This window comes from Macrobrachium rosenbergii, chromosome 27 (assembly GCF_040412425.1).
Source record: "Macrobrachium rosenbergii isolate ZJJX-2024 chromosome 27, ASM4041242v1, whole genome shotgun sequence".
Taxonomy (NCBI): domain Eukaryota; kingdom Metazoa; phylum Arthropoda; class Malacostraca; order Decapoda; family Palaemonidae; genus Macrobrachium; species Macrobrachium rosenbergii.
The window spans coordinates 31,854,509-31,880,399 of record NC_089767.1 but is presented as its reverse complement, the minus strand read 5'-3'; the positions used below and the strand labels follow the sequence as shown (position 1 = coordinate 31,880,399).

Below are 25,891 nucleotides of genomic sequence, written 5' to 3'. Positions count from 1 at the left end.
AGACTACTACACAGTAATTAACTCCAATAACTGAAAACATGTGAAAACAGGGAAAAATAGACATTCACTAAGAATTTCAAGTAATCAGATCCAGAGGAACAAATTTCTAGAATAAAGTTTAAACTGCAACTGACGAACTCTTGGACCCCAAGATGGATCGAATGAAGGCAGAGAGGAGGTCCTTCAAAAAAAAATAAAGAAGAGTAATGACGTCATTTGGAAACCCGTGGGACAAGATTCGTGCCTTGCAGAATAAACTGAGTATTAAGTAATTGCTGTTAAGTGTTCACTTGTGTTGTGTATGATTGTGAAAGGATTCTGATCCATTGCTGTTCACTTGTGCTGTGCATGATGATCAAAGCAGGTAAATAATGTCACAATGGGTTTTTCAGTGATTTGTATACTTATACATCATTTTGATTATATGTGTATATATATTGCAAGGAAGGCACAAATACAGGTAATAATTCATGAACACTTAGATTAGTGGTTTTCCTGTAGGCTGAGACCTATGTGTAACTTTTATATACCAGCCTCAGGTTTCGTTGTAAAGAACACAAAAACACCTATGTGTAACTTTTATATACCAGCCTCAGGTTTCGTTGTAAAGAACACAGAAGTGTTTTTTTTTAGTATAACTTAAGCTCGTTAGACATTTTTTATTATGTGTTCTGTTTAGATAGGGCATAATCTGTAAGAAATTTCAGTTAGGTTTGAAGAGACGCATTCGGGTCGTTTCGGCCGTAAGTCATTTAGGCCGTAAGCACGCTTACGTGCAAACTAGGCTCCGTGTTTAGTACCAGCCCCTTGGGGATGTATGTAAAACATGCAATAATATTGGTAAATACCATAAACATAACGGTAAATACCATAAACATAACGTCTTACATTGTTTTGGATGTTAGGCCTAAGTGAGTTACGGCCGAAACGACCAGGACCGGAAGAGACTTGTCCTAGTATTGTGTTGGATGATGACATTTATTCAAAGAAAGGCATTTTTGTGGCTGGTTGTCATTTCTGACCATTATTTTTGTGTCTTCCCTTCCCCTGTGTCCAAGAATTACAATTATGGGAGACCCAAGAGGGAAACAGGTTTATGGGGGGCTGGGAGAGACCAAAAATGAATACTTGACCCATGTACCCTTTCCCTAACTTAACCTAACTGAACTTAGGGTGCTGGGCCTATACTCACTTGGTCTCCCTAGCCTAACCTGACCCAGCTGAGAGTACCTAAATCATATATGTGAATTAAAAATCGTTTCTGCCATTGTATTCCCCTTCTGACCCCCTACAGCATTGTACAGAGCATATTCCTTACCTTGAGATTGGGAGGGACACAGGTAGTTTGTGGTAATAAAAATACTGTACAAGGAAGGTTATTTTATTATTAAAATAGTTGAACCAGACTACTGAGCTGACTGTTAGCTCTCACAGCTGACTTGTACAAGGAAGAATATAGCTGTAAATACGCTTTCTAGGTACTACACTGGCTACCTTATTTTTCTGGTGTAAATGAAGCATTTGCTCTTGACAACCAACTATGCTGAAACTATAGTCTTTTCTCGATATTTTTATTGAAATGTGAAAGGATAATTTAGTTACTTTTTATGCATTGCCAGCTTTGAGGCCTAGCCTGATGTAGGGTTAGTAAAGAACCTGTCTTTAACATATTTTTTCTTGTAAAGAGATGATTTCTTAGTTTTTTCTTTACTTTCATATTCAGTGTATCATTAGGAAAGAGATAAGATCTTGAAGATACTACAGAGAAACTGGTTGACCTCATTATATCGAATATTTGGCAAATGAAAAACTCATATATGTAAAGATTATTTTTCCATTCAACTTGGTTGAACTTGGTTGAACTTTGCTTCATCATGCTATTAAATCTCAATTTTGTTGTTAGATTAAGTGAATGAAATTTCAAATTGAATGTGCTTAAGGACCCTATGGTGAATTTTCTAGTATGCAGGTAAACTAGTCATACCAACAAGGCAGCATATACTTTTGCAAAACGTGTTTATGTAAGGAACTGTAATTTTTGTTGTAATATGTTGATAAATAATTAAATACTGTTCTTTTCTGGTTTAGCATGGCGCTACCTGCCCTAGTACACTGTATTTATTCCTGCAAAAAAGAACCTGTACAGGGTAACCTTGTTCCTAAATATTTGAAAGATTCAACCCTCATAGGGGGTAGTGCCATCAGTGCACCACATGCAGTGCAATGTAGGCATTATTTAAGGTTCTTTGTAGCATCCTTTAGGCCCCTAGCTGTTACCCATTTCATCCCTTTTACTGTACCTTCTTTCATATTCTCTTTCTTCCATCTTGCTATCCTCCCTCTCCTGACAATTGTTTCATAGTGCAGCTGCGAGCTTTTCCCCCCTGTTACACTTTTAATAAAACCTTTTTAACTTTCAGTTTCCGTTTCAGTACTGAATGAGCTCATAGAAGCTGAATCACCTTATAAAAGGTCCCAATGTTGAATGACCTCATAGGTCCCAGTGCTGAATGATTTCATAGGTTCCAATGCTGAGTAACCTCATAGGTCCCAATGCTGAATGACCTCATAGGTCCCAATGCTGAACAACCTCATTGGTCCCAATGCTGAATGACTTCAGAGGTCCCAGCTTTTCGCCTTTGCCTAAACTTTATAGTGCTTAGCACAATTGTACCAGAATTGTAGTGTGATGAAGACCAGTATTATCATCTTATACCACAGACAATTTGAATGAATGGACAGTTATTTAACCTTATACTAATTACCAAAGGATCAAATAAAACAAGTTTGGGATTGTCTGAGTGTGATTTGCTAATGCCGTTCTGTTACTCTAAAAATGTAAACATTCACATGAAACTGAGGTAGATTCGGTAAGCTTACAATCTTACAATCTAAGAGACAACATTATACAGCCTACAAATATAAAATTTTTATACAATAGTATATACATAAATATTAATTTTTCTCATTTATATAAACTTTGGAATTTCCACTACATCTTTTTAATATACTAAAATAATATCCCCTTTATCTTGTAAGTAAAGGCGATGAGGTTTTTTTTTTTGCACTGTGACATGAAAACTGAGAATGTTTTTCTAGTTTAATCTTTTACCATAGGTCTAAGTAAAGGTGAGGGTAAGCCTACTAAAAAATAAAAGTGTGAGATAAGAGGAGAGGTTTACTACCCGCTTTGGGATATAATATAAAGGAGTTTGACTATGGGAGTTTATACATACTTAAGAGATTAGGCAGGCATTATACGTGTACCACGTTTATATAGAGTCATAATGGCCCCTCAATAGGTCATGTTTTCTTTGTAAACTAAAATTGGTACAGCGGGCTTCGATATTACAGCTTCAGCTACTGGTGACAGTTTTCTAGATGTAGAACAGTACTTGAAATGTAAATCTTTGATTTAATGGTTAGGCCTACCTGAAATTTGTACGTTCTCCGTTTAGCTTCGTTATCAGTAGTTCAGTCAACTTTGCATGTGCTTGCTGTGTAATTCAAGATAAATTTACCGTATTTAACTAACAGTGAGCAGAACTGTTGAAGATTATTTAAGAGTATCACTTTTTAGGCGAATATCCCGTTTTATTTTGTAGTCAACATGTAGTCAACATCACCACATGGTTAAATTTTACCTTCTTGGCAATACGGTCAGCGTGAGACTAGTCGAGGTAGTTCATTGCTTCAATTTGTAGTTTACAGTTGAGCTACATTTAAATTCGACCTACCCATGAGGAGATTGCTATAACTGAATTGATTGTACATGGAGACGAACGAATGTCTTATACAGATATTTAAGGTAAGTATAAGTTCCTAGAGAGAGTGTGGAGAACTAAGCCCTTTTTGATGTTCAGAGTAGTTGAAGGTCTTTCTGGTTATATACTTTCTTGGAAGTCTTTGTCGAATATATTAGCTGTCAAGTTGTGGTATATCGCAGACATATCACCCTATATAAGTCTAATTACCAGAAAACACCACAAGCTTAAAAGCTTCATAGGTCTATCAACTTCTCCATCTTCTTGGCTCTTCACCACACACGTAGGCCTACTATTTAATGAAAGGTAAACATGGCATAGCAGATACAAGACTAAGGAATTAAGTTATAACTTATTTGTACTTTGTTGGAGATAATCTATTATAACTTTTATGCAAATGTGCACGTCAAGTTTCAGTTTCACTTTGCTGGGCAGAAACAAACATTTAAGAGTGACAACACGCATACACAAACTGTTTTATAAGGTGACCAATTCCATATTTCTTTTGGGAGTGGTGGAATTGCTCTGTGGCAATTTTTGTTACTTTACCGTTGCTTTATGACAGCTTTACTTGAGAAGCATGATATATTTGTAACCTCGAGGTTTAAACTGACATAATTATGCATCTACTGTTATTTAGATCATTGGCAGAAGTAATAAAGATACACTTGAGTGCAGTCTTGTGCTGTATGAATAAAATTTATCTATATTGCATACATTTACCTTGATATTTCTGATGGAATAATTTTTTTTTTTTTTTACTCTGGTTGTTTGATGTGGTCAAAATTGTAATTTGAAATAATCCAACGAAACTTTGGGACATCAACAAATCGTTTTTAATAGGAATTTTACAGATTATCACAGAAATATGTTTAAATGTATCTCAGAAATGGGTTTTGTAAGCTTATGTACCTGCACAGAAAAGACTTGACAGGGAAAAATCTTTTTAAACTTAATGATAGTTATAAAATAGATGTGTTTGCTGGGATGTTGTACTAGTAGATGCCAAAGGCTCTAGAGATTACGTTAAATAAAAATGTTGTGTAAATTCGGTCAATTTACTGCCAGAAAGCAAGTGGTTAGTCTCATTTCACCTTGTGGATTTATGCTTCTTGTGACACTGATATTCTTATGAATATTTCATATTTCGTCAACAATAATGTATATAAAACTTATGTATGTTTGTGTGTGGTGAAGTCACGGGAAACGAGGTTACATACAGAGGTCACTGTATAAGGATAAAGTATAAAAAAAATTAATTAGATTTATAAACATGAGGATAGAAACTGCTCGAGTTCTTGTGGGGAAACAATTGCTTTTAGAGTTTGATTCCGTAGTCGAAGGCTCGTTTTAAGCAAGAACTGCAATGGAATATGTTTTTTTAAAAGAAGAGAAATCCCTTTTCACTGCGTAAGAATTAGCAGGAGCTCGTCGTTGCCCATAGAATTGAGGGTGTGTATGTCGATCCCGAGAGCGTTCGCTATACTCGCCATGTCTAGACCGAAGCTCTTCAGTAGGTCTAGGAAGTTCATTTCTTCACCTGGATTAAAAAGAAGATAAAAACCCGTTAGCTGTGATGTGAGACGAGTTCTAAGATAGTCGTATATTCCTGACACTGTAATGTATAATATTTCGTCTTTGCAATCTCTAGAAATGTCAAATTTAATCACGTAAATTTAACCCTTTAATTATTTAAGTGATATTTAAAGAGAACTACAAGTTTTGATAGTTACCAACTTCCATTACTTGGTAGAAATACAGTTTTTACCAAATTAATTTAACCATTTAATGGTTTTAAGTGATATCTAACGAGTCATCTCTAGTGCTATATAAGTTTTGGTAGTGAAGTTCCATTATTTGGCAGAAATATCAGTTTGTATAAAGTACATTAACCTCTTTTAATGATCTTTCGTGATATTTAGCAAGTCATATCTGGTACCATGTAAGCTTTGATAGTTTAGTTCCCGTATTTGGTCAAAATATTACTTTTTATCGAGTAAATTTAACCCTTTTAATTATTCCAAGTTTTAATAGTGATTAGTTAAGTTGCTTTATAGAAATATAAGTTTTTATCACGCAAACTTAATCCTTATCCTTTGATAATTTAAAGTGTTATTTAAGAAATCACCTCAGTTACCTGTGAAAGGATTGAGCAGCTTTGGGCAGGCATAGTTGCAGTGGGGCCAGGCGCAGTTATCTGTCAAGTGCAGCGTGTGGGCTGGGCACAGGTCTGCAGAGTAGGCATCGTTTAGTTTTGGCACCATGGCATCCTCCCCCATTTCCAGCGACCCTGATTGTGTTGTGAGGGAGGAGGAGGGTACAATGGTAGAGACAAGACTGGTGGTGGTGTTGGAGGAAGAAGAAGATGGAGAAGAATCAGGAGAATTGGGCTGGACTGTGCGTTTTGTCGTAGAGGAAGCGTTGTTGGGGTACTCAGGCATGGTAGAAAGTGGAAAAGTGGTAGTAGTACTGGTGCTGCTGGACAGAGAAAATAAGGAGGAGACAGGTTCTGTTGTTTGCTGGTGGTGGAGGAGGAGAGCAGCAGTAGCGGAGGATTGCTCTGAAGAAGAAGAAGAAGAAGAAAGAAGAAGAAGAAGAAGAAGAAGAAGCATTCGGAGGTGGAAGTGGTAGAAGGCTTCTCCTGTCTCTACCACCCTGGATTTCTTTGGTTTTCGTAACGCCTGGGAAATAAATATACCTCGAGTTATTTACACTGGACCTTGTTCATGAGTTTTAGAAGTTGTTTTTGTAATATTTTATCTTTAAATAGAAGTTGTATTTGTATTATTTATCTTTTCAAATTTCCTTTAAAAATGACCAAAGTATTTGAAACTTGAGTCTGCAAGTGAATGTAGGCCTAGCTCAAAGGTGTGGTGATGTTTCCTTCTGAAGTATTTACATAATGTAGAAGTTGTCTGTTTGAATATGACCCCCTCCCTTGAAGAGTAAGAGCAGAAATTATACGGTGGATTCAGCAAGAAGACGAGTAATTCTAGCACTTCACAAAACTTTAAATAAGGAAAAGCTGATGTTTAAATAATTTGTTAAAAAGCAAACTAAATAGTAGACCTAGAATTCAGCCTTTACAAATGACAAGCATCGCTGGTAACTCAAATTTTTAAATTGCTTATGTTTTTTTGTAGAAATAATTACTGTGTAAGAGAATTTATATATAAAGAAATATTTACAGAAAATGTTAAGTGTAGTTACTGTGCCGTAAATTTTTTTATTTAATATTTATTTGACAGTGTAACAAGAAACTTGCAAAGCCAGACTTATTTATTTGTATTGCTGTAATTTACATGTCTGTATAATTTGGTCTGTTACAGTAGGAAGCATTACTTCATTTTTACAGAAAGGGAGGTTATAGATTTTTAGAAGAGCCTGTTATTATTATTATTATTATTATTATTATTATTATTATTATTATTATTATTATTATTATTATTATTATTATTATTATTTGCTGAGTGAGAGATTCGTGCATACATGAAAATGTTGAAGTAAATCACAAGTTGATTATAAATTTTTTTGTCTGTATAATTATAGATTTTCTCTGTGCTTGACCTATGCAAAATAGCCTACGAATCAAGCCTGCAGAATGTAACTTGAAACTTAAATAGGTTTTAAAAAATGCGCAATACAGCTGAATGTACTGGAAAGAGCTATAGTTTCACCGTGTAACGAAACTGCTGTACGTCAATTTTTGGGGTGAAATTTCAACAAATGTGACACCTAGGTCTAATAGCCTAAAGAAACTGAAGATTTAAATAGATTTAAAATTTTGAGCCAATTTGTCATTTTTAAGGGGTCCTCTCAGAGGGATGGTAGCGACAAGTTTAAAACTAAAAAGTTAGCTAATTTCTTTGACATCTTAAATAACAATCCAAAAAGATATGACCAAATTTTTGTCAGGTTTCACTAAAATATAAAAGTTGTTTATTATTATTATTATTATTATTATTATTATTATTATTATTATTATTATTATTATTATTATTGTACAAATTTGGCTTCTTTATCATTAATAACATGCAGGTGTAGGTGATTTTCAAGACTTTTGTTAGTAAAGGTTTGTTTGAAGCTCAGTAATTTTTAAGTGAAAAATGTACAGCCTGATAGTGAAATTAAAAAAGTTAAATTGACTGTAGTAGAGGTAAAATACAGAAGTGCATCACTATGAATCAAGAGGTACGAGGAAGTGCACAGTCACGATTAAGAAAGATTCATATATTTATGACTTAAGAAAGATTCATATGCTTATCACAGATTAAGAAAGATTCATACATTTCATGACTGGAATTAAGAAAGATTCATATATTTATGACTTAAGAAGGATTCATATATTTATGACAGATTAAGAAAGATTCATACATTTATGAGTGAGATTAAGAAAGATTCATATATTTGTGACTTAAGAAAGATTCATATATTTATGACTTAAGGAAGATTCATATATTTATGACAGATTAAGAAAGATTCTTACATTTATGATTGAGGTTAAGAAAGATTCATACAAATTTATGGCTGATATTACTGATGATTCATACATGTATGACTGTTATGACTTGAATTAAGAAAGATTCATACATTTATGACTTAAATCAAGAAAGATTCACGTATTTATGACTTAGATTTAAGAGAAAAGGGGCACACAAAATTATTAAAGTCTATGGGGCTTGAGTTTCAATTTATTTTTAATGCAAAATGAATAAATTTAAGATGGATTAATATATATACATTTTTGATTTACAGATATTTACCTGCAAATGTTTGCAAGGATTTTCAAGACTTGGTCCCTGAATTGTTTTTTCAAGACTACAAAAGACAAGATTAAAAAAAGGTACGTTTTGTTTTTTATTATTTACCTTTTAGACGCGTTCGTTTCTTGTTTCTCTTCTCCTTCTGCTTCCTCCTCCTTTCTTTTTGCTTTTTCCTGCGCTCCCGCCTCTTCTTTTTCCGTTTCTTCTCCTTCCCTCGGCCCTTCTTCTTCTTCTTCCTCTTCTTCTTCTTGCGGTTACGACGTCTGGTCCTCCTGTCTTCCCCTTCTCCTTCTTCTTCTTCTTCTTTGTTGTCACCTCCGTCTCCTGTCTTTGGTGTGTCAATGGTATCCCCCTTCTGAATATCTACCTGAGGAGTCTCAATGGCGTTCGACTCTATTTTGTTATAGTTTTTCGAGGGGACACCTGCACTCTCCCTGGGGGAGTCCGCTAACATCTCCCCGTGGGGGACATTAGGTCCGCTTAATCCCTGAGGATGGTAGTTGGCACTGTCGAGTGTCTGTGCTAACTTGGCTCGCGGGCTGCTGCCTGGGTCTATGACGGTAATGTTTGCAGTTATCACTAGGGCACCATCCCTGACACGGCCGCCAGCACTGTCGTTTCTCGAGTCACTGCTGTCAGCAGCACCGCGAACAAGATCTAAATGGCTACTTTGTACTCTGTCACTTCTTAGATTCACACTGAAACTCTCACCACCGACACCAACACCACTAGCACTAGTTTGGTCACTTGTTTGGTCTTTCCTGCGCTGCGTCTTCCCCCCCACCCTGCTCCTAACCCTGCCATTCTGGTGTCTTTGGGACCGGTGCTCCTCCGCTGAGGAGTCCCGCGGTCGGGTTTTTCTCCCAGCCCCTCCCTGGCCCTTCTCCCGGCGTCTCTTCTGACGATGTTGTCGTTGACGATTCCTACTGCTAATGCTACTACTACTGCTGCCTCCGTTGTGGTGTCGCACTTTGTTATGTTTGGACGTTGGTGAAGATGAGACAGGTGAGGACTGGGACAGTCCAGAGGTCCTGTTCTCCCTCTGGTGAAACAAAGTGTTCAGGGTCGTCGTCGGCGCGGCATCCCAGCAGTTGAGAGCCTGAGGTAGAGACACATCGCCTATCTTGATGTTGGTCCAGTCCTTCTTGGTGAGGACGGTGTGCGAGATGCAGGATGGGGCGAACAGAGCCCTGTACAAGGTTGGAAGACCAATTTTAAATTCCACTAGGTGGAAGGTTACAGATTACAAGGGTCTGAGCCTTTCACTAACAAGTCACTGCTAGGCTTGTCATTTAATTGAACAATAGTGAATGTTCAACAGCATTCAGTAAAAAGTGGTTTTATGGGCTGCTGAAGAGCAAGAGCCCATGCCAGCACAAGGCTGGCTGAATCTAAGTAGTAGTCGATAAAAAGTCACTGCTAGACATGTCATTTTATTGAGCGAAGGTGAATGTTGGACTGCATTCAATAACAAGTCACTGCTAAGCTCATTTATTTAACTGTTGAGTGATAGGTGAATGTACCCAATGTGAAAGTTCCGCAACATCAGATTGCTTGATTTATCAAGGCTGAAGGCCCCACCATTATTGTGTCTAACCCCAGACTTGTGTCAGTACTTTGTAAGAGTCAGATGTAGAGTATAGAAGACAGTTTTCAGAATTGCCTAAATACTGCAAGATTGGAAGGCTTTGACATACATTTTAAAGGGTGAATGCCAAAAGGCTCAAGTAGTTTGTGGGATTACAAGTAAGACCTTTCTGTTTGTTGGGATAGTGTAATCGATTAACTGGCCAGGTTGTGCAAGGTTTCTCTGGGTGAGGGAAAGATTCGAAAGAGAACAAGTGAGATTTAGGTCTCCAGGGCTATGTTGGTGGTAGTGAAGAACAGCAGGTGCAGTCTAAAAGTGTTTATAAGCAGAGAAAGGTAAAAGTGAGAAGTGCAATATGTGCAGAAGGTTAAACGTGTAGTAAGTGAGACTTCTGTAAAGACATATATACGAAGCATCTGATATGGGCAGTTGTTTTGTGTTGTAGGTTCATTTTTTACTGTGACATAGAATGAGCCTTTAAGTGATCTGTTTTATTTTTCTGGAGCACCCTGTATATATATATATATATATATATATATATATATATATATATATATATATATATATATATATATATATATACATTATATATAAATGTATATATATATATATATATATATATATATATATATATATATTATATATATATATAATATATACACATACATATATATATGTATGTATACATACGTGCGTGTGTATAAACATAACCTTTTAAAATGATCCCCCGAAAATATTAGTGAACGAATAAATTATTCATTCCATAGCTAAAACCGCACAACAAAACTGATTAAATACGACCTCAATATAAGACTGGAGGACGGCATTAACTTTAAAATCGACCACTTAGTACGCAAGATATAATAATAGTTTGCATCACCCAAACGTTACGAGAGAACTTAGGGTCCTGCTGCAAACGTTTTCATTTGGACCCTGAGCCGAACTTACGTGACGTTCTCGAAAGTCTTCCGAAGCCTCTCGCCGATGCCGTGTATGTAGTCCCACTGCTCCTTCGAAATAGGCTTTCCAACGTTGTCAGCTGTCATCTGGGCCTCGTCGAACACCCATTGAAAGACGAAGAGCGGAGCTGGAATCAGAGAAGAAATACGTGTTGCTTACGAAGCTGTCCATTGTTTGATAGATTTTTTTTTCTGGACGCTACATTTTGCGAAGATGCTGCGCATTACTGCCCTGAAGAAGTCCCCCCTTTTGTGTGTTATGGTTTGCTTAACATTTTTATCTATTTGTTTATTGGTTTGTTAATTTTTTTTTCTAGTAAATGATCTCTTCTTTCTGTATTATGATACCTTTTGTTTACTTCTTTCAAATGGTGTGTTCGTTCCATATGGTTAGGGTTTATCTACTGAATATAATAATAATAATAATAATAATAATAATAATAATAATAATAATAATAATAATAATAATAATAATAATAAGGAATGAAGGGATAAAGCTGTGAGACGGGAATAGCATCAAACACATAGATGAGACAGGATACAAACACCTGGGAATGATAGAAGGAGAGGATATAAAACGATCAGCAGAAAGTATATGCAGAGACTTAAGGCGATACTCATGTCAAAACTCAACGCCGGAAACATGACAAAAGTCATAAACACATGGGCAGTACCAGTAATCAGATACAGCGCAGGAGTAGTGGAGTGGACGAAGGCTGAACTCCGTTGCATAGACCAGAAAACTAAGAAACATATGACAATACACAAAGTACTACACCCAAAAGCAAATGCAGACAGACTGTACATAACACGAAAGGAAGGAGGTAGAGGTCTACTAAGCATAGAGGACTGCGTCAACATCGAGAGCAGAGCACTGGGGCAATATCTGAAAACCAGTGAAGACGAGTGGCTAAGGAGTGCATGGGAAGGGCTGATAAAAGTGGACGAAGACCCAGAAATATACAGAGACAGGAGAATGAAAAACAGAACAGAGGAATGGCACAGCAAACCAATGCACGGACAGTACACGAGACAGACTAAAGAACTGGCCAGCAATGAAACATGGCAATGGCTACAGAGGGGAGAACTCAAGAAGGAAACAGAAGGAATGCTAACTGTGGCACAAGATCAGACCCTAAGAACCAGATATGTCCAAAGAACAGTAGATGAAAGTAACATCTCACCCATATGCAGGAGGTGCAATATGAAAGACGAGACCATAAACCACATAGCAAAAAGAGGCATGATTCAGTAGCAAAAACCCTCCGCTGGAGCCTTTGCAAGAAACACCACCTAGCTTGCAGTAATAATTGGTACGAACATTAACCTGAGGGAGTGATAGAAAACGATCAGGCAAAGATCCTCTGGGACGGTGGTATCAGAACAGATAGGGTGATACGTGCCAATAGACCAGACTTGGCGCTGACTGACAAATTCAAGAAGAAAGTATCATTCGTTGATGTCGCAATACCATGGGACACCAGAGTAGATGAGAAAGAACGAGAAAAAATTTATAAGTATCAAGACCTGAAAATAGAAATAAGGAGGATATGGGATATGCCAGTGGAAATTGTACCAATAATCATAGGAACACTAGGCACGATCTCAATATCCCTGAAGAGGAACCTGGAAAAACTAGAAGCCGAAGTAGCTCCAGGACTCATGCAGAAGAATATGCTGTTAGAAACAGCGCACACAGTGAGAAAAGTGATTGACTCCTAGGGAGGCAGGATGCAACCCGGAACGCCACTCTCTAAAAACTACCCAGTCCAATAGGATGACAGTGATAGACCAAACAAACCAATAAATAAATAAATAAATAATAATAATAATAATAATAATAATAATAATAATAATAATAATAATAATAATAATATGTTACGTAAACCCGAGAGGGCTCCAAGGGGAAATAATTTCAACCTGCAGATGAGATTAGTTACAGGAAAAGGTGATAAATAAATAAATGTGACGTAATAGAGTGTTGTCATTGATGATAACATTGTTTGCATTCTATCAGCTGGCTTCTCTCTCTCTCTCTCTCTCTCTCTCTCTCTCTCTCTCTCTCTCTCTCTCTCTCTCTGAATGAGACACCAAGGGCCTTCCAATCTGGATAGGATACTTACACTTCATGGTAGGATATGCCCTATACCCGAAGTAGCAGTACCAAGGATGCTGCGGATATTCCTGAAGGCAGCTGGTGGGTATCCGCCCTTGCCAGAGCTTCTGGCCTCTCCTGATAGCCTCCACGGGCGGGCAACTGTGGGCGTTGAGGCACTCCAAGGGCGCGAAGGGTTCGTTATCCAAGAACCAACCGGAGTCAGAGACGGCTCGAACCTCGGCTTCGATCCCTTGGTCTATTAGTTGTTGAGAGACGCGGTCGACGTTCACCATGGCTCCCACTCCGCCAGCGCTGGTTTGAAAAAGATAGTCTTTTAGTCTACTTTTCGATCAGGAATGAAATTTCGAAGCGGGAACCGATAGTTCAGATGCTCTTTGACGCCAAAGATACATTTATGGGCCTAAGAGATAAGAAGGGGCTCTACTCTACAGTTTAGAATATAATTTACTAAGCTGAGTCTTAGTTGTTGAGTCTAATTTCCGATCAGGAATGAAAGTTTGTGGGAAGCGATAGTTTAGACTGTCATTGACGTCAGGGATACATTTATGGGCTAAGCAATGAGAGGGAGTTCTACTTTACACTTTAGAATGTATTTTCTAATCTGAACGGATAATCGGGAATAATTTACAACACTGAATTAATTCATGTAGGCTTTCTACCCTAGCAAAACTGATTTCGTGGTTGTTGTTGTTTGGAAAGGTAATTTGGAAGTAATAACGATCTAGTGTCAGCTGCTATGCCTTTAGAATAACGGAATTATATTTAAGACAATTATTCCGGGAAATTGATTTGAATCACAGAATAGAATAGACTTAGTGGTTATAGATTTAGCCTTTCTGGAATATAAAAAGTGTTCCCCGCCTGTGAGTATTTCAGTGTTGTGTGTCCTAGGAAGTTGGACGTTCTTGTAGTATAAAAAGTGTCCCCTGACTGTGGGTATTCCAGCACCTCCAGTCCCTGGAACCTGGAGGTTCCTGGAGTATAGAAAGTGTTCCCTGACTGTGAGTATTCCAGCACCTCCAGTCCCTGGAACCTGGAGGTTCCTGGAGTATAGAAAGTGTTCCCTGACTGTGAGTATTCCAGCACCTCCAGTCCCTGGAACCTGGAGGTTCCTGGAGTATAGAAAGTGTTCCCTGACTGTGAGTATTCCAGCACCTCCAGTCCCTGGAACCTGGAGGTTCCTGGAGTATAGAAAGTGTTCCCTGACTGTGAGTATTCCAGCACCTCCAGTCCCTGGAACCTGGAGGTTCCTGGAGTATAGAAAGTGTTCCCTGCCTGTTAGCATAGGAACGTGGAGGTTTCCTGGAGTATAAAAAGTGTTCCCTGCCTGTTAGTATAGGAACCTGGATGTTTCCTGGAGTATTAAAAGTGTTCCCTGCCAGTAAGTACTCCAGTATTGTGTGTCCTAGGAAGTTGGACTTTTCTAGAGTGTAAAAGTGTTCACTGAACGTGAGTATTCCCGTACTGTATGTTCTTGGAAGCTAGATTTTCTTTGACTATAAGAAGTGTTCTATATCTGTGAGTATTCCAGTATTGTGTGTCCTATGAAGTTTGGCGTTTTCTGGAATATAAAAAATTTCCCTGCCTGTTAGTATTCCAGTATTGTGCGTCCCAGGAACCTGGACGCTCCTGGAGTATAAGAATTTAAAAAGCGTCCCTGCTTGTGAGTATTCCAGTATTGTGTGTCCTTGGGACCTGGAAGTTTCTGGAGTATAAACAGTGCTCCCTGCCTGTAAGTATTCCAGTATCGTGTGTCTTAGAAAGTTGGACGTTTCTAGTGTATAAAATGTGTTTCCTGATTGTGAATGTTCCAGTATTGTGTGTCCCAGGAACCTGGACGTTCCTGAAATATAAAGTATTCCCAGCCTGTGAGTATTGCAGTACTTCAGGTCCTTGGAACCTGAACGTTTCCTGGAGTACTTCTTAATCTCACCTGCTCCCAGCTAAGATGAGTTTATGACCGTGGGTCAGATTCAGTCTGATGACGGCCTGGATGACGTTCTCTATGATGACGCTTCCCATGAAGGAGAAGCCACCGGCGCTCTCTGCGGAGTATCTCGTCCCTGACCAAGAGTCTGAAGAGCAGTAGGGGACGAACCTGCGAATGAAAAAGGGACTCTGTAAGTTAGTCCTATTGGGATCCTACTAGTGACAACTGAGATCTGTCAGAAGGGGTCGTGTCGAGGGTCTTGTATCGAAATTATTATTATTATTATTATTATTATTATTATTATTATTATTATTATTATTATTATTATTATTATTATTATTATCACTGAGATTCTAGACAGAAAACCTATAGTCTTAGACACCAAGTTCCTTCAACTATATTTGTTTTTGTTGCTTCAGTTGAACCCAGATTATTATTATTATATTATTATATTAAAATTCTAGATATATTAAATCTACAGGTCTAGACACCAAGTTCTTTCATCTATAATTGCTTTTATTTCTTCAGTTGAACCCAGAATATTACTATTATATTATCATTATTATGATTACTGAAATACTAGATTATATTAAATCTAGCCCTGGACAACAAGTCCCTTCATCTATAGTTGTTTTTCTTACTTCATTTGAACCCAAATTCATAGCATTTTGATGTGAAATCCTTTGAACAACCCTGATTTCCGAGTAACCCAAGTTGTGTCGAATCTCAAGAATTATGTTCTCTTTGTCCCATCGAAATTGGAGTGAAGAAGTTCAATAAGTTATTGTAAACAGTATTAAATTACAGTCATTTAACTGAAGAAAATCAAGTTCAATGGCTGTCCAGATGCAAGTTTGTAAATATAGAAATCAAGACTAGATTTGGAGAGCGGCCATCCTTTTTCTTAATCGTTTTTATTACGAAGTTAACATCTAGAATCTTGCGAAATCAAGGATAAAATTACTATCTTATTTACTAGAAAACTTAGAAGCTGATTCTAGAAACAATACTATTTGGATTTTAGATACAATACCAGTTGAAGGAGTAAGAAGTTGATTCCAGAAACAACATTTGATGGACTAAGAACTTGATTCTAGAACAATACCAATTGATGGAGTAAAAAGTTTATTCTAGACACGATACTATTTGGATTCCAGAAACAGTACCAGTTGAAGGAGTAAGAACTTGATTCTAGAAACAATAATATTAGAAGAAATAAGAAGCTTTATTCTCGAAACAATACTCACACGTGATTGGCCTCCCACCAGTGAGGATTGACTTTCGGGTCAGGAGAAAGAATTCCCCCGACCTGACGGGTCTCTGGCCATCCTCGAGAGGTCATCAAGGGTTTGAGGCCGTGCCAGCGCTGCTCACAGCTCTTGCGGTCGAAACAGTACCATCCTCCTGTGTGTGTGTGATAAAGGATACGTAGGATATTAGGATATTTTAGGATATTGAAAAAAAAGTATACTTTAGTTTTACCAGACCACTGAGCTGATTAACAGCTCTCCTAGGGCTGGCCCGAAGGATTAGACTTATTTTACGTGGCTAAGAACCAATTGGTTACTTAGCAACGGGACCTACAGCTTATTGTGGAATCCGAACCACATTATAGCAAGAAATTAATTTCTATCACCAGAAATAAATTCCTCTAACTCTTCATCAGCCGGCCGGGGAATCGAACTCCGGCCCAGCGAGTGCCATTCCATAGCTCTACCGACTTATCCAACGAAGAGCTATTTAGGATATTGAAGGAAGATGTGCTTTGAATTGGGGTTTCGACAAGGCCTTTTTTCTTTCTTTCTTGGTACAGAACTGTGCGAAAAGTTGTACTGTGGACTAATTCATTATACTGTGAGCTTGACATTTATTATACTTTGGCTTTAATTCTTTGTATTGTCGACTTCAGTTCATTGTACTGTGGATTTTAATTCATTATACTGTGGACTGAAAATTATTGTAATGTGGACTTTAATTCGTCATATTGTTGACTCTAATTTGCTGTACTGAGAACTTTCATTCATTGTACTTTGGAGTTTAACTCATTATACTGTGGACTTAATTCATTGTAATTCTTCTTCTTCTTCTTCTTCTTCTTCTTCTTCTTCTTCTTCTTTTAACGTGCTTTTATTCCCATTTTTGTATGGGGTAAGCACGATGCCTTCTTTTGAAGGACTTTTTGATTTGGCTTTGGGGTAGACCTGAGGTCTCGATCGGCTTTAATTCATTGTACTGTGGACTTTAATACCCAAATTTACTCTTTTTAGTTTTCTGTAGAAGAAAAGTATTGAGATGGCTATTTGTCTGTCCGTCCGCGCTTTTTCTGGCCACCTCAGATCTTAAAAACTGCTGAGGCTAGGGGGCTGCAAATTGGTATATTGATCACCCACTCTCCAATCATCAAACATACCAAATTGCAGCCCTCTAGCCTCAGTAGTTTTTATTTTATTTAAGGTTAAAGTTATCCATGAACGTGCGTCTGGCAACGCTATAGGACAGGCCACCACCGGGCCATGGCTGAAAGCTTCATGGGCCACGGCTCATACAGCAATTATACGCTGTACAGAAAACTCGATTGTGCCGAAGAAACTTTGGCGCATTTTTTACTTGTTTATTCACTGTCTCAACCTTTACAATATTCATCATCAGCTGTAGACCGGACAAGTTCAGATTTTTAAACTAAGCTCTCTCTCTCTCTCTCTCTCTCTCTCTCTCTCTCTCTCTCTCTCTCTCTCGTGCGTATGGTTTTTCTTTTCCTTTAACGTAGTGGCATTGGGCATGCCCACTCCGTCTCGCACTTGCCCATTCATTGGCTCTCACGCTGCGTAATGGGTAGAATGTTATTCAGCCCATGTCTTCTGCGGACTGACAGAAAAATGATGATTGAAGAGCGAAAAAAAGATAAAAAATAGACAATGTGTATTCCAGTGAAGACCTGCGCAGTAAATCTGCTCAGTCGATGGTCTCTCTCTCTCTCTCTCTCTCTCTCTCTCTCTCTCTCTCTCTCTCTCTCTCAATATTATCATGACTTTGCCTCGGATGTCATTTGTTATTTTGATTGGTTTAGCTCTCTCTATCACTCATCATCTGCTTTGACCTCATCACCTTGATCACTATCACTACCACAATCAGCATCATCATATCTAGTCAGCTGATCAATGATTATGAAGGGGATATGAATAGTGAAGGCCTATGTGAGTCTAATTTATCAAGAATAGCAGTGAAGGGTAAAAACAGGACGATTTATTAAAGGCCTACTGGGTCCCATGGGCGGGGCATCTATAGCTATGTGGAGCCTTTTACTTGACACATCGCCCTCTAGAAATGTTCAAAATGACTGTGTTTTTAGTCTTCAAGAAGTAATATTGATATTCAGTACTGTGAAATTTGTGTTTTGTACCTCAAAATTGCTTAGATGGTCTGAATCTGGGGTGAGAAAAGAAGAGCAGCTGGTAGCCTGAATGTATCTATACATGTGGAAGTACCCAGTGAGTTTCGTCTTGTATAGAATATTTAAAAAAATGATGTGTAGTTGTGTATGTGTGTATGTTTTTGTATTAGTGTTTGTGTGTGTGTCTATTTCCTATCTCAAAAAGGCTTATATGGCCTGAAACTGGGGTGAGAAAAGGAGAGCAGTTGGTAGCCAGAATGTAACTACAATTATGGAAGTATTCACAGAGTGTGTATGTTTGTGTATTAGTGTTTGTGTGTGTCTATTTCCTATCTCAAAAAGGCTTATATGGCCTGAAACTGGGGTGAGAAAAGGAGAGCAGCTGGTAGCCAGAATGTAACTACAATAATTATGGAAGTATTCTTGTGTAAAGTATTGAAAAGATGACCTGTGTGTGTGTGGAAGTGTATATGTATGTTTGTGTGTGCCTGTTTCGTATCTCAGAAACCTTTGCCCTGGCATAGGCGGCGGCAGATCAAAGGAAGACGGTCGTAGTTTATGAATGGACGCAAACACGCTCCCGCAAAACGACAAGAAAACACAAACAGCGTAACGCGACACTTTCGTGTTTGTCGCATCTGATCGCGTGTTTGTTTTTTAATGCTTGTTTGGGTTTGAGTTCGAGGTCGGGTTATTTTGGGGTGGGGGAGGGGTGCCTGTGTATGTGTGTGTGTTTTTTGTCTATTAGATAAACCGACTATGTTGCTTGTTTGTTTTTTTTTTTCATTTGGTCAAATCTTTCTGACGCTTGTTCTGTGCACTGTGCGATATATTAGTTTTCGTGTTTGTATTTTCATTCAGCTAATTGTAACTATTTATGCATTCTCCCTCTCTCTCTCTCTCTCTCTCTCTCTCTCTCTCTCTCTCTCTCTCTCTCTCTCTCTCTCTCTCTCTCTCTCTCTCTCATACATACATACATGCATACATACATATCTTCCTGAAATTGGTCTGTAATACTTCACAGCTTTACTTGTACTGGACATATCAGATCTTAGTCCCCCTCTCTCTCTCTCTCTCTCTCTCTCTCTCTCTCTCTCTCTCTCTCTCTCTCTCTCTCTCTCTCTCTCTCTCTCTCACATACATATTTCTTCTGAGGGATACTGTCCAACTTTCACGTTTATTCCTATACTGAACATGTCTTCAAATCAGTAATCTGACTTATCACTAACTTTACAGTACATATAATTTACTAAAGGATCCATTTAACACAAAAATCCCATAAGGTCTAATAAGGTGAAATATCACAATTATTATATTTCAGTACCATACTCTGCAGGAAAGCCTAATATGTCCTCCTTGTGGACAACAATAAATAAAATCAAAAGATACTATTTACAAGGTTCCTGTTCCCTATACAATATGGTTTAGAAGAGTGGGATTTGTTTGTGGTGTCAACTGTGATGTCATGGTTCGAGGTGTGTATAGGTCTTATTAGGTCTTATTCACCCACCCCTCTCATTGGCTCATTTTTCATTTCCATAGTTTATTTCACTTATTTTCGTTATTCACGGTCTTTTTATTCATCGTTCACTTCTCACACCTTCAGAGTGACGGTTAAGGTGTTTTTACGCGCACACAGACAGAGAAAGCACCAACATTTGCTTTCCTGACCTCTTGACCTTTTCTAATGTCTTCACTCTATCGTTCTGTCACCTTGCCCTATGCCTTAAGATGCTGATTTTGGCTGTTGACAATCAGCAACAGAATCACCCTCGTTTTAGTACAACGATCTCTCTCTGAGTCACCTCCTATAAGTTCATGTGTCTCTATGTTTTTTCCATGGGTCGTTAATATGAATACTCTCTGTAACTTATATATATATTCTGTATATATTATGTATACACATATATATGGAGAAAAGAGAACTGGTGCTTTACGTACTCTCTCTCTCTCTCTCCTCTCTCTCTCTGACTGCAATACAAGCTGTACTGGGTTGTGTTTACATGGAGTTAACACGCTCATTCACACATACGGAAGTCATGTCTACGTACGCACAAACAGATACATAAAACCCCCGTGGAGATCTGATCCGTACTTACGTACATACACAAACCTCATTATGCACGACCGGAAGACGATTTCTTTTGGGGATACAGTAAGAAGGGGGCACAAACCAAGGTTACGTAGCAGCCTGGGGCCCGTTAGTTGCCCAGAGGAAGTCAGTGGCTTAAAAAAACTATAATTATCATTATTAGTATCATTATCAATATCATCTTCATGACACAGTGTCTGGGTACTATAAAGGGGATGAGAGAGAGAGAGAGAGAGAGAGAGAGAGAGAGAGAGAGAGATAATCATTCTCATCTCGATGGGATAAAGGAGAGAGAGAGAGAGAGAATCATTCTCATCTTTGCTGGGATTAAATGAGAGAGAGAGAAAAGAGAAGATAATTCTCTTCTCGTTGGGATGAGAGAGAGAGAGAGAGAGAGAGAGAGAGAGAGAGAGAGACTTCATGCGTTATAAAAAAATATATATATATAGTTAGAAGCTGGTACAATTTAAAAAAAAAAAGTATAATCACAAGCACTTTCTATATCTATGCTTTTTTTTTAGAGAGAGAGAGAGAGAGAGAGAGCATCATTCATGTCATCTCGCTGGTGGCTGGGATGCTGCTGTGGAGCTGTGGTCGATGGCGCCGCCCCAGGACGGCGCCAACTGGGTATGTATGTATATATATACACATACATACCCCCTGCCCCGAAAGACCTTAGGGCATTCCGATCGGCGGCGCCCTTTTTTTCATTCCTTTTTGGGGGCGGCTGGGCTGGACCAAACCCACACACTCTCTCTCTCTCGTTTCACCCCAGTGAGTTGGGAAGAAGGATTCTCTCTCTCTCTCTCTCTCTCTCTCTCTCTCTCTCTCTCTCTCTCTCTCTCTCTCTCTCTCACACCACTAACCAACCACCCAATACGCAATCCACACCCTTGAAAGGCATTGAAGATGCTGAAGAATAAAAGGAAAAAACAAAAACAAAAGAAAAACTGAACAAAAACGCGAGCTTTTGTTTCCCACACTCCACGAGAAAAACAACAGAAAAACAACCCCCTTCCCCCTCCCCACTCCCTAAAAAAAAAAGAAGGCGAAAAGTACAACAGCGAACCAAAACAACAACAAACAACAACAGCAACTCGCTGCTGTGGTCGCCTTTGGCATTCGAGGTCTGGTCGTCAGAGAGCAGCAGGATGACACAGATCTAGTTAGATTAAAGTAGGTGTTTCATTCGTGCCCCTTTGTAGTGCCGCCTCAATCATGTCATAGCAGCAGCAGCACTAGCACTAGCGCTAGTGCTAGCAGGAGTAAGAGGAGAGAGAGAGAGAGTACTAGCAGGAGTAAGAGGAGAGAGAGAGAGAGAGAGAGAGAGAGATGGTAATTCCCACAAGGGGAGACACTACGACCGTCATCGTTATGAGGCCCTTGACTCTTTTAGTTTTGTGGAGAGAGAGAGAGAGAGAGAATGGGATGCTGTCATTATGGGGCCTTTTGACTCTTTTGGTTTTGTGGAGAGAGAGAAAGAGAGAGAGATGCTGATTCCCACAAGAGAAATGAGAAGCTGATTCCCACAAGGGGACCCACTACGACTGTCATCATTATAGGACCTTTCTACTCCTAGTTGTGTGGAGAGAGAGAGAGAGAGACAGATGCGGATTCCCACAAGGGGATACAGTACGACCCTCACCATCATCATCATCATCATCATCATCAGAGGGCCTTTTGACGTCACTTCCACGTTTCTGTTTGGTAAAGGCGAGATTTGTGTAGTAGCAGTGTAGTAGTACACCCACCCACCCACCACCCCATCCACCACCGAAAGCTTTCATTCTTAATAATCGTCTCTCTTGTTTTTTCTTTCTTTTTTTAGGATTTTTTGTTTGTTGTTTGTCGCTTATGATGTTGTTTGCTATGTGTCTGTCTTTTTTCTTTCTTATGACGGTTCTTAGGATTGAATGTATGAGAAGTGGGTTAGTTCATTTCGGGGAATATGTTTTTCAAATGTTCGGTTTGAGAAAAATATATCTCAAGTTCCAGAAAAACAATGACCTTGAGATATACATATACATACATATATATATATATATATATATATATATATATATATATTATATATTAAATATTATATATTATATATTATATATTGTAAAATCACAGTGCCCTCTTAACTTCACGAATTCTTCACACTTTTTGGACACGATTGTCACTACAAAGCCTTAGGAAAAATATGTGCAAACTCCGTAGAGTTTATCCGTGCCACTCATTTTATTTATTTTCCTTTTGAAAATCCTTCGTATTTCTTTTCATTTGATATTGAGACCTTCATAATCTCTCCTTCGTATATACTAGGACAAGGTCTTCGAACCCACGAATCCAATGTGTTTTGAATCCCGTCTCTGTAAAATCGTAATGTTGACCAAATGTTATTATATTCCTCTGTGTTCTTTCTTTAAATCTTCAGCTGAAAACCCTTATGGACAGAGTCAACTGACTTACGCAAACCCAAGAGGGTTCCTAAGGGAAATCAGCCTGCAGAGAGAGAGAGAGAGAGAGAGAGAGTGAGAGAAGTAAAAGGAAAAGGCGATAAATTAATAAATATGAAAAAAACAGAAAATGAAACCGATACACCTTAATTCAGGAGACGTCATCAGCAGCAGAGAGCTGGAATGAATTTGCTCCTCGCTTAAAAGGTTGGAGACCAGAAGATCCCACAACTGCGCTGGGCGGCAAAGTATTCTACGTTTTAGTTGAAGTTAAATAAAACTTCTGTATTCTATGTACCTGTGTGATTGAAGCAGCTGATTTGGTCAGTTCGGCCTCGTTAAGATCTACCCCGTAGTACAATCTTACTCATCTCGGATCGTAATCGTTGTAACTTCAGAAATCAAAACTTGGAAAATCTTTTTTTTTTTTTTTAACAGACTGACTGACATGAATCTCATTTCAGCGATTTTTTATATTATTGGTTTTATTTGCTTTTCATTTTCATCGTTACTGAAAACGCTTTGTGCATCCGCTTTAATATTTATTCATTCATTCATTTATGTATTTATTCAAATCAGTTGCAACTTTTATTTTATATAAGTTAACTCAGGCAGTTATATAAACCTAAACTTAATCCTTATTACGCACTTGAGACGTCCTCATGGAAAGATTTTTTTTTATAAATCAATGAATTGAGCATAAACCCTTTTATATTTCACATACAGCAAAGAATATTGACTTTTTAGCTGCATTCAGCGAAGAATATTAAAATTTCTAGCTAAATTAAACAAGGATGTTGACATTTTTAGCTGAATTCAACAAAGGACATTGACATTTTTATATGAATTCAACAAAGAATGTTGAAATTTTTAGCTGAGTTCAACAAAGGATACTGACATATTTAGCTGAATTCAATCAAGAATGTTGACATTTTTAGCTGAATTCAGCCAAGAATGTTGACATTTTAAGCTGAATTCAACAAAGAATGTTGACTTTTTTTAGCTGAATTTAATAAAAAAAAAATTGACATTTTTAGCTGAATTCAACAAAGAATGTTGACATTTTTAGCTGAATTCAACGAAAAATATTAACATTTTTACTGAACTAAACTAAGGGTATGGACATTTTTAGCAGAATTCAACGTAAACAAAAAATATAATCTAGAAATCTCTCTATCTTGAGGTCAATATTCAATGCACATCACAAAGCAGCAATCCATTATTCTTTTGGTAAGGCGACATCTTCAATGCCTTTTGCTATCCAGGTACGAAACGTTCTCTCTCTCTCTCTCTCTCTCTCTCTCTCTCTCTCTCTCTCTCTCTCTCTCTCTCTCTCGTGTTTGCTCCGTAAAAGTGTACCAAGTGCTGGAACAAAAGTGTTCGTTGTAAGCTAGAATGGAACTTCGTATGTTGTAGTAACTTCATGAAAGTGTCTCTCTCTCTCTCTCTCTCTCTCTCTCTCTTGTATCCTTAGTAATGAAGGGAAAACTATGCTTAGTGTGTCGTAATGTCCTAGTTTTAAAAACCGTCCCCACTGATTCTCTCTCTCTCTCTCTCTCTTTCTCTCTCTCTCTCTCTCTCTCTCTCTCTCTCTCTCTCTCTCTCTCTCTCTCTCTCTCTCTCTCTCTCTCTCTCTCTCTCTCTGGCAAGGGCCGGAAATGGCGAAAAGGCAAACCCCTCTAATTTAGCAGTCCTTAGGCAACACCACCGCCTCTACTGGGGATTGATCTATCGTTTTCCCGCGACTCTCTCTCTCTCTCTCTCTCTCTCTCTCTCTCTCTCTCTCTCTCTCTCTCTGAAGCTTTCTCTATTCTTGTTTCTCTGCCATTGTGTGTAGGTATCATTCTCTCCCTCTCTCTAGTGTCTCTATCATTGTGTTTGCAGGTATCATTCTCTCTCTCTCTCTCTCTCTCTCTCTCTCTCTCTCTCTCTCTCTCTCTCTCTCTCTCTCTCTCTCTACCATTGTGTGTGTAGGTGTCATTCTCTCCCTCTCTCTAGTGTCTCAATCATCGTGTGTGTAGGTATCATTCTCTCTCTCTCTCTCTCTCTCTCTCTCTCTCTCTCTCTCTCTCCAATACTTTCTCTAGCCGTGCCTCTCTATCACTGTGTGTGCGTAGGTGTAAGGTTTGTGTTTCACATTAAGAGTATCATTTTCACATTACACGTTTTTGATGTCCTTGCTATAACAGAATTGGTGCTAGGGAGGTCGTTCAATTTATGTGGCCTATGCGGAGGTGTGTTTCCCAGAGAGAGAGAGAGAGAGAGAGAGAGAGAGAGAGAGAGAGAGAGAGAGAGAGAGAGAGAGAGAGTCTCTCTCTCTCTCCTTGAGCTGTCGGCCTGTCCCGGACAATAAGTCTAAAAGGGATTAAGGCCTCAATCTAAAACCGTAATAAAAGCGTCAAGTAGACGGGTGTCAAATGGCAGAGGTTAGAAGCAGTAATAGCAGTAATAGTAGTAGTAGTAGTAATAGTAGTGGTCCTCTTGTCTAATACCCATGTGGCACTCACTCACTGTACCCACGGCTCTCTCTCTCTCTCTCTCTCTCTCTCTCTCTCTCTCTCTCTCTCTCTCTCTCTCTCTCTCTCTCTCTCGGGCCCAAAGGCGGCCGCTCAGTTATGTCACTGACCATTAGCATTCCTTCCAACGTTATATCTTTATCGGAGCCGAAATGACCCTCTCTGATAAATAATGGTCATACACCATCCTGTCGGGCCGAATTGAAGTCGCTGTTTGTGTGTGGTTAGGTTAAAGTTCGCCGTTTAAGATTTCCTAAGTTGGGGACGTACAGTACACCAGTCTCACGGGTGTTAGGTTTAGATTTAAGGAATGGTCGAGCATGTAGTT

General features: G+C 38.5%; 2 protein-coding genes across 4 annotated transcripts in view; one reads left to right on the top strand and one right to left on the bottom strand.

Moving 5' to 3' along the window:
* Positions 1–214: 214 nt before the first annotated feature.
* The window catches only part of LOC136853559 (ciliogenesis and planar polarity effector 2-like), a 136,547-nt gene continuing 110,870 nt past the window's right edge, over positions 215–25,891 (top strand). Inside the window, exons 1-2 of the mRNA XM_067129280.1 lie at positions 215–364; positions 8,520–8,607. The gene's annotated coding sequence lies outside the window, so the exon portion shown is untranslated. The remainder of the gene's footprint in view (positions 365–8,519; positions 8,608–25,891) is intronic.
* The window catches only part of Notum (palmitoleoyl-protein carboxylesterase notum), a 52,944-nt gene continuing 29,839 nt past the window's right edge, over positions 2,787–25,891 (bottom strand). The window contains exons 4-10 of one of the 3 annotated variants that reach the window (XM_067129275.1): positions 16,371–16,527; positions 15,127–15,291; positions 13,198–13,484; positions 11,064–11,202; positions 8,633–9,717; positions 5,902–6,054; positions 2,787–5,304 (exon numbers count right to left, since the gene is read on the bottom strand). In XM_067129275.1, coding sequence (XP_066985376.1) covers positions 5,168–5,304; positions 5,902–6,054; positions 8,633–9,717; positions 11,064–11,202; positions 13,198–13,484; positions 15,127–15,291; positions 16,371–16,527 — 2,123 coding nt within the window. In that variant the 3' untranslated portion in view covers positions 2,787–5,167. The other 2 variants (XM_067129277.1, XM_067129276.1) reach the window with 2 other exon arrangements.